The 9603-nt window shown below is 32.1% G+C and overlaps 1 protein-coding gene across 2 annotated transcripts in view; it reads right to left on the bottom strand.

Annotated features, from left to right (window-relative positions):
* Positions 1 to 1677: 1677 nt before the first annotated feature.
* Positions 1678 to 9603, bottom strand: part of PPP1R12A (protein phosphatase 1 regulatory subunit 12A) — a 161438-nt gene continuing 153512 nt past the window's right edge. Inside the window, exons 24-25 of one of the 2 annotated variants that reach the window (XM_003259586.3) lie at positions 6649 to 6699; positions 1678 to 4118 (exon numbers count right to left, since the gene is read on the bottom strand). In XM_003259586.3, the coding sequence (XP_003259634.1) occupies positions 4032 to 4118; positions 6649 to 6699 (138 nt within the window). In that variant the 3' untranslated portion in view covers positions 1678 to 4031. The remainder of the gene's footprint in view (positions 4119 to 6648; positions 6700 to 9603) is intronic. The other variant, XM_012500121.2, reaches the window with a different exon arrangement.

Here is a 9603-nt window from a genome sequence, read left to right as displayed (position 1 = left end):
TATATTGTTGAGGACAGAATCTGCTAATATCCTTCATTTCTTCAAACTTTTCCCCTTTTCCTTCAGCTTTTTAAAAATGAAAATGCAGTTGGTTTATGAGACCCAGACATTTACTGGAATTTAAGCAGGGACGTGTTGGGATAGCTTGGCTCAAAAGATCTTATTTCTAATAACCTTTAGACAACTTTTAATAATAAAACTTTGAAGTTACAGTAATAAGGCAGAATCCACTATTTATGTTACCTTATTATAGAAATAAATCTCACACTTCTGACTCCTGTATTTTAATTTTAAATTTGGTACTTTTGTAATCTGGTTATTTTATAGGCAAGGAACAGCAATATGATATTCTCCACATCACTTACCTAAGAGAAGGAACACTCGTTTGTATGACAACGCCAGAGAACCTTTCCAAAATCAAAGTCAAGAAATGGATTTAGTTAAAAAGATTAATAAAATATGAAAATAATCAATATTTCACTCTAAACCCAATACTTTGAGAGTTCTCATGTACATTATCCCTGCTGAACATCATATTCAGATACAGAGACCACACACATACAGTGTAAACATGGAACATCAAAGCAGACTTCATCAGCCAGCTTTCATCTTTGCAAACAAAGGTTATCATTACCAAGATACAGCTAATGAATAGTTAATAATTTTTAGTGGAGTTTGCTCTGTGTTCTGCTTATAATGTCAAAGTGAAGGACAATCTACAAAGCCATTTATTATGGCCTATGGGAAATGTGTTGGGATTGGGAGTCATGACTGTCTCAGATTAGCCAGGGAAGATTAAATAGTAATATATTTTTAAGCAAAAGAATAAAGTTAGCATAATGGATTAGAAAATATCTACTTTACTTTTTTATATGAATACTCCTCTAGAGTTCTATAGTAGCTTTTATTTGGCTTTCAAGTATTTGCATGTAAAATGCTTGTTTTTTTTTTTATGGAGGACAAATAACAGTAAAACCTACCATTCTGAGCATGAATAGGTGAAGTACTGGAAATAGAAATAATAGAATCAATCCTTGTTGTATTAGTCAATATTAATTTAGTCAATTGTATTAATTTAGGCGTACTACCAGTCCTCTATCAAAGTTCCAAAATCAAAAGTGCCTTTTTTGTTTTTGTTTTTTTGAGACGGAGTCTCACTCTGTAGCCCAGGCTAAAGTGCAGTGGCACGATCTTGGCTCACTGCAACCTCTGCCTCCCTGGTTCAAGTGATTCTCCTGTCTCAGCCTCCTGAGTAGCTGGGACTACAGGCGAGTGCCATCATACCTGGCTAATTTTTTATTTTTAGTAGAAACGGGGTTTCGCCATGTTGGCCAGGCTGGTCTCAAACTCCTGACCTCAGGTGATCCTCCTGCCTGGGCCTCCCAACCATGCCTGGCTAAAAGTGCCTCTTATTTATAGATGTGTTAGCAGGTTGAACCTTGGACAAATCTAAATTGGAAAATGATCTAATACTAAAGTAAATTGTATGTTTCAATGGAATATTACCTTTATATGTATCACTAAGCCTATGTTTGCAGATAAGAAAAAGCACAGGTTTACTTTAAAAAAAAAAAAAGCGTTTATGGAAGCAAAATCTTGTGCTACAAAGCAACTACCCTGAAACTCACTGTTATTATTTTTTACCCACTTATTATCATAAAAAAACTAGTTCTCAGATTCTGCATACAGACAGCTTTATGTAAAATATATAAACATTTGTCCAAATTGGTACACAGATTGCATAAATATGGCAATTAAGATTGCATTTACAGATGTGCATGTACAATGCTGTGCAAATTATCACAATATTACAATTTCAGAAATTATTCAAATTGGTATCCAAGTAAAGCAATTAGTGAAAAAATACCCATGCAGAATTTAAATATCTCAGAACAAAATTTAAAATGTCTTCATTAAAAGTTCACACATTTAAAATAGTTTTATTCATTTTATTTGTATATGTCAAAATACATTTTTATTTCCAAAATAGTGGGTTTTGCAACTAGTTTCATGCAGAAACAAGGTCTGCTCAATACTACCAATAAAATCAATATAGCACAGTAGCTGTTCAGTTTTAGATACAAAGAATAAATAACCTAAATACAAAACACTAAAATATTAGAAACATGTATTTAATCATTCTTCACAGGCATCCAAACTTCACAAATATAAACCATAGCATGCCTAACTGTTGTGCAACCAGAACATGTTGCGGTCACTCAAACTGATCAGTTATCTGTATATTTTACCTCCACATAAGACCATGGAAATTCTCAATATTCAGACCTACCATTCATACAGTTCAAATATAACCAAAAATAAAACTCCCACAACTATCCTTGTACCTTTAAAATCAAGAATCCTGAGCTTGGTAGTAAGAGCATAACCTTATATCTTCATAAAACCAATCAAGAGAGAGAGAGGACTTAAAATCCTGCTTACCAAAACACCCTTCCCCAACCCCAAAGTAATCTAAAATAGGCAGTAGAACACAATGACCTTTTAAAATGATGGGGTACAAATTCACATTTAATATAGTATACAATACAATCAATAATACAATCAGCTACTATAAGCTTTACAATGTACAATTTATTCAAATGGCTGAACTGTTCAGTGGTTAAGGAGACAGTTATGTGCCAGAAAGATGTAGTATTTTTTGCATGGTTTAATGAAAATATAAAAGTTATTTGTCCAAATAAAAGCCATCTTCACTATGTACTTGGTTTTGCGCTTTTTTTTCCTTAAAAAAAAGGCCACTGAAATGTATAAAATGGTCTGAACATGATGGTGGTATCAAAGTCGATGCCTCTTCACATGGCAATAACAGTGCATTTAACATTAACTCACGTTAATTCTGCAAATGATTTCATAGCATTACTTTGGCTAGCACAACAGTTTTAGACAGCACTCAGATAAATATAGGTATGTGAAATGTAAAGCAATGATCTTATGCAACTTTAATTATGGTTGAGTACTATCAAATGAAAACTGAAAATAAAAGCACTTTACAGTAGGAAACTTTTGTAAAGATAGGGCTCCACATAATGTGTAACTTTTAAAGTCTTTATATCACATTGTTAGCAAATTTTGTTTTTTAACACTATCATGGAGTAGCCTACTCTGCATCAGCAGACATTTGAAATAAGAAATAGTCAAGCATGCCATGTGGTGGTCTAAAAATCAAAACAATACACTTAATTTGTATATACAGCATCACTCAGTACCTGCTAAAATGAATGTGAAGATTACAGAATCTAACATCTTATACTACAATAAAAAAAAGTGACCAATGAAGCAGAAAATAGGAATTAAAAGATCTAATCTCAAATGACTTTAAAGCATTCATATAAGAAATAAATGCATATTGCACAAACAGTGAAAGCATATGTTCCACCAAGCAATTCAGTTCCAGGTGGGAGACAACACGGCATTAGCCTAATACATGACAATAATCACAGAAGAGCACGTGTTCTTTTCTGTAATGAAAAAGCTGTGAAAACATAGAAGACTCTGCCACATGAAGAGTTTAGAAGGAAAAAATACAAACCCAAACTTAGATGAAAAGCCAAAAAATTTAAATATCGAAAAACTGGAAACTGTGGCACATCAAAAAATGTTGAGTAACTGTCTTCTGTGAGAGCTGAAAGTTTTTGTTGACACAAAAGTATTTATGTACAACTAAGGCTTACTGGTTAAATATCTGAGGCATATCTGGCCTTGAACACTTTCCTTATATGCTGGAGCTGTAAACAAGTTTTCTCAGTCATTAAAAAAAAATCTTCTCAGCAGCTGCATTAACATGAAACAATGGTCTTGATTAAAAAAAAAAAAAAAAACCAACAACAAAAACACCCCAGAAAATTAAACAAAATGAAACAAAAATTCTAGATAAGAGGGCATTTGGCAGGATATCCGAAAATGACAGTCTCCAAGGATTCTTCCCAGACTTCCAGTGACTGCCAATTCTGGTCCACTGGGTTACTAATATGTGCAATTCCATTACTTGCTGCTTTTTTTTTTTCTTTTTTTTATTTGGAAAGTTTGCTTATAACTCTGATCAAGGCCCCATTTTCATCCTTTAGCCTCTGGTTGTCTGCTTTTAGGTCTGGTAACATCTATAAAGAGAAAAATTGAAGATCAAGTTTTACCTTCAACAGAAAGATAAAACATTATTCTTAATGTTATATTTTCACCACAAAACACATGATCATCAAGCTTTGTCAGTTATATATATTTCTAGTATCTAAAACATGTATCAGGAAGAAGGGAAAAAACCACACCTGGATTTGTAAAGCTAATTAATTTCATAAATGCTGGAATGAAAGGTTTATTCTCTCCAAATTTTCCATTGAAATTTACTAAAGGATTTTATGACTCATGAGCACACCACATTCCAGCAGCCAAGACAATGAAGCCTGTTTTTGTTAGGATAGGCTCTTAAAAGAGGTTCCTGTCAGCACCTAAACCAAAGACTTTTGCTTTATGTATGTCAGACCTAAAATCATAATACTTAATGTTGTTCCACAAGAAAGCCAAACTACCTAGGAAAACATTGAGGAAGTTAGACTTGTTCTAAATTATTAAAATTCCTTAAAGGATTCACCTATAATACCTCAGTTTAAGATGCCTAAACAATGTCCGATCCCAGATAGATGCTTATTAAATGGTAACAAGCAATTACTATTATTAGAATAGTGTATCATGTTTAAGCTAAAGTAGTAAGTCTGTATCTATGATCCAACTATTACAAAAATAACCAATTTTGATGCAAATAGCCTCATATCTTCAAACAATGCATCTCAATTTTCTGTTGATTTACAGACAAATTGATGAAGGGGGTGAAAATATTACAAGTTAACTGAATATTCTACTAAGGATGATTAGAACTGTATGTTCTTTGCCAGTTTCACTAGGAAATGAAATAGCTCATATTTTTGGTCCTTAAACCATACTTTCCAAAATAGTCCTCTTTCCTCAGTTTTCAAAATGTATTACATTATCTAACTTGATAAAAGTAAAACTTCTATTTGCAAAACTACCTTAAGCAAAATCTTTAGGAAGATTTAATTTTACATGGAACCAATATATTCTTATCTGTGTTCAGAATCTTTAAGATATAAAAAAATAGTAATCTTAAGTTTATTCATTTGAACATTTGTAATAGAAAACTGAATGATTATAAACTAATGTGGTTCTGACTTCAAATGACATTATTTTGAAAAACAGATAATGTATGCTTAATCTTCAGCTTCAAAATATATGTAAAATGTTATATACTGTTTGTTTTCTCTCTAGTTAAGAACTGTAAATAACAGTCATATTTTAAGTCCTAAAATATCTGTATAGCTAAAAAATGTGCAAAAGCTTTACAAAAGTACAGATAAGTCTTTAACTTAAATTCCAAAATCATCCCTAATTTTACTGTAGCTCATCAATTGCCATATACAATTAGTGACAATTTCTAACATTCTAAGAAGCCATGCATAATTAGTTATATGATATGCTCCAGACACAATGGCATTAATTTGTAAAAGTGAGCTCTTACAAAACACGCCTACTAATATAAAAACACCTGCCTGGCTCTACCAAGAAGAAATGATGAAACTAAAAATTATAGGTTCACAGACTGCAGTTGCCTATAGAACCCTGAGCGCTTGGCTACCACTCTTGTCAAGGCCCTATTCTCAGTCAGCAGTCGCTCATTTAACTCCCTCAGAGATTGAATTTGCTTTATTTGGTGCAGGTTCTGCAGGAATCAGAACATAAAGAAATAAGAATAAAAAATAAGAAAATGGAAAAGAGTACAATAAGAATATAGAGAATCACAGGTAATAATTTTTTTAAAATATTACGTCTTAGAAGAATAAGATTCAGAAAGGTAAACACTGTATTCCTAAAATTCTATTTCAAACTAAATAATACATAAGCAAACAAAATACAAAAGATTTGTCTCCAATCTTCAAAGCCATTCAATAATAATGGTCTAATAATAAACCAAACAATTTAATAATGAAACATCTAAATCTTGAACTTCTAATTCTATAGGTACAATATACTATGCATTGGTTCATTAATTCACAATGTGATATTTTATGAAGGACAGTGTGGTAAGAGGTAATCAATTAACTATGCTACTTTTCTTGTGAAGACATTCAAAACATAATTATTTCTATAGGTAGTATGGAGTTTGATAAAATACAGCTCTGCCTGTTCACTCCCCTAATGTCCTTTACTTTCAAAGGAGAACATTTTATAGTAACCCCCTCTACTACTACTTACTCGCCAAAAAACATGAAAGTATACAGAAACATAAAGAATAAATAATAAATCCTACATCCTATTATTATTGTCTAACTTCTTCTATACCTGAACAGCAAAAGTGCTACACAAATTGATTATCAAAATAATTCGGGTTTTATTTTTTATTTTTGCTCCTTCTTTTCATAGGTGTTAAGATTTGGGTTTTAGACCCTCTTCTTGCTCACTAAAACCTGGATTCAGGAAGAAGAGAAGCACCAGATATAGACGGCTCACAAATTGGGTAATCAGCTTTGAGAACAATTAATGTAAACCATATCTATAATAGTATTTTAAACATTAATACATAAACAGCACTCTCTCTCATAAATAACATAGTTTACTTACTTTGAGCTCTTCTTCCATTTCAGATATTCTTCTTTCTAGAGCTCTTCGTTCCTAGATCGATTTAAGGTACCAACGTTATATAATTATTATATTCTTAAGTCTTCTTCTATACTGTGAAATTGTGATACTTCAGAATTAAAGGTCCAATCAGGAGCAGTGTAGAAAAGATGTGATGCCAGTGATATGTAAAGAGCTTTCCAAAATTTGACAAAAATAAAGATCTTTATCCTTAAGAGTACAAGCTCTTAATTTAAAGCTTTGACTTTCTGGGAAGATGCTATATAACATGTTCAAACTACTTTTTTAGTTCATGTAAAACTTAGAGTTAATCAATACTCAAGACTGAAGACTGTACAGAAAAGAAAAACAAAACTCACACAAAGATGCAATCATATTATAGTGACAGAAGCAGAAAAGCAAGAAGCAAACATGCCTAAAACGTGTACTTTGCAATTTCAGAGGAATGTAAGAGAAGCTCATTTCCTCCACTCACAATGTGTACTAGCTATTGTTTATCCAACTGACTTTATAGCTTTGTATTTAGGTTGACATTATGTGTAGCATTAATGCGGTGAATGTAACAGAGAAGCAACTGCAGCATTTATTTTAAACTTGTTTCAAAGAGTGACAGGCAAAGCCAACACAACACATTATTGCAGTGTACTGTTTTATTCTCCCTTAAATGATAAGCATTCTGGGGTGTTATGCAAAAAGCAAGCAGCAGTAATTGATGAGCTGTAAAACTGGTTAGGTCATACCGCCCAGAAGATACTGACTCTTGCCGGTCACCTTTCAGATACAAACCATTTAAATTTAGTTTAATCACACTGAAACTATTTCCAAGACATTCTTTCCCAGATTAATAACAAATGCTGGTATTTAGTCAAGCAGTACATTTACTGTAAATGTTAATGTTTTTAGGGTATGTGATTTTAAAAAGTAGACAGAATCCTACTGATCGTCTTTTAAGTACCATGTTATTCTAACATCGGCATGCCTAAACATTATTGTATAGACAAAAACATTATTTTCAATCATAGATCTTCTACTAAATAATACAGTCATGACAAATTCATACAAATCATCACACTTCTCAAAATACTAGCACATGAAGTGTCATATTTGATCTTTACCACTTTGCAAAATATCAGAAATAGAATATTTCTTCTGAGAGGTAATCTCCCTATGAGCCTCAATTTTATTAGGTGTCTTCAAGATTTTAACTTTGTGGTAAAGTAAGACAAGAAAACTACACCCAACTGCCTGATTCTATTAGCTCAATGAAATTGACATCTGTAAAATGGTATGAAATTTCTTCTGTTTGACAAACATATTAACATTAAAAAATAATTGGCCAGGCACAATGGCTCAAGCCTGTAATCCCAGCACTTTGGGAGGCCTAGGTGGAAGGATGGCATACAGCTAAGAGTTCAAGACCGGCCTGGGCAACAAAGTGAGACCTTGTCTCCAAAAAGAAATTAAAAAAATAGCTAGGTGTGGAGGCATGCACCTGTAGTGCCAGCTATTCTGGAGGCTGATGTGGGAGGATTGCTTGAACCCAGGAATTGGAGGATGCAGTGATCCGTGATTGTGCCACTGTACTCCAGCCTGGGTGACAGGGCAATATCCTGTCTCTTTAAAAAACAAACAGACAAACAAAAAAAAAACACAAGGAAAAAAATATGGTTGAGAGAAAATGCATGTGAAGTGTTTAATTTTGTGCCTGCTTGATATACAGAGAATGATGAATAAATGTTAGCAGTTACTATTAATACCATGATTATAGAGAGTGGATTAGCTACTTTGTAATTTATCTGCATTTGACAAGCAGAAAAAGGTCAGGTGAGCTTGTCAGAGTATGAATGTGTCTGCACCATGTGTATGTTAGAAAAAAAAAATAAGTATCAAAATATCAGCTATCTCTGCATGACAGATTACAGATAATTTAATATTTTCTTCTTTTGCTGAAGTTTCTATAATAAACATGTATTACTTTCATAAGAAAAATTAAATATTTAAAATTGTGATTGTATTTGCAAAATAAATATTACTTTAAGTACAGTTTGTTATCCATGCCTTTCATCTCAACCGTTAGTGTAACAGAGAACTGATTTTATTATTTCTGCCTATCCTGGAGATAAAATTCAGTAACGGTTAAATATTCTAACAGGATATAATAATATTAAATTTATTAAAACAATATTTTAGCAATTATTATGTCCATTTTGAAAACATGACTCAGAACACTAATTTTTAAAACTTGCAGAAAGCATAATAAAATGGTAGCTATTGCAAGGTGCAACTAGCAAATGACACAGACATTAAAAGACTTTTTATATTCTTTTTTTTCAACCATTTCTTTTTTTGGTGAAAAAGGCAAATTGGTTATTTTAAAATAGAATGGAAGAAAAATGTTTTTATATCAATAGCTCCTAAGTATTTACTCTTTGATCATAGCTACCAGCATGTCATTTCTTCTCTGGTCGAAACCCTACCAAGTCTAGCTACCGCTCAGCTACACTGTAAACAATCTTTGGGCACTTTTCCTTTAACTTCTGGATCATTTATACATTCTCAACTGATCAGGCTAAACTTGCACAGTTATTACTATGACTACTCCTAGACCTTTGAGCAACAATAAGTGAAGAGAAATACAAGTGAATGTATTAATCAATAAAAACTTGCAGAAAGACATCAAGTGGCATAAGGATTTTCTTGTAATCATTTTTTTTGTTTAAAATATCCTACTTAAGTTAAATATTTAAACTCAAAATTTAAAAAAATTATTAAATTAACTTTAAAAAGAATTTGAAAATTTGATGTTCCAGATTTAAAAACTTAAGTAATTTTAGGTTTATAAAGAATTAAAATAAATGTATTTATGATTAAAACGTTTTAGGTACAGACCATAAGGCATTTCAAAAATATCAAATTCACTATCAAAATGTGTATAGT

Source organism: Nomascus leucogenys, chromosome 10 (genome assembly GCF_006542625.1).
Source record: "Nomascus leucogenys isolate Asia chromosome 10, Asia_NLE_v1, whole genome shotgun sequence".
Classification (NCBI taxonomy): domain Eukaryota; kingdom Metazoa; phylum Chordata; class Mammalia; order Primates; family Hylobatidae; genus Nomascus; species Nomascus leucogenys.
The sequence above is the reverse complement of the archived record's forward strand: the minus strand, read 5'-3'. Positions and strand labels throughout refer to the sequence as shown.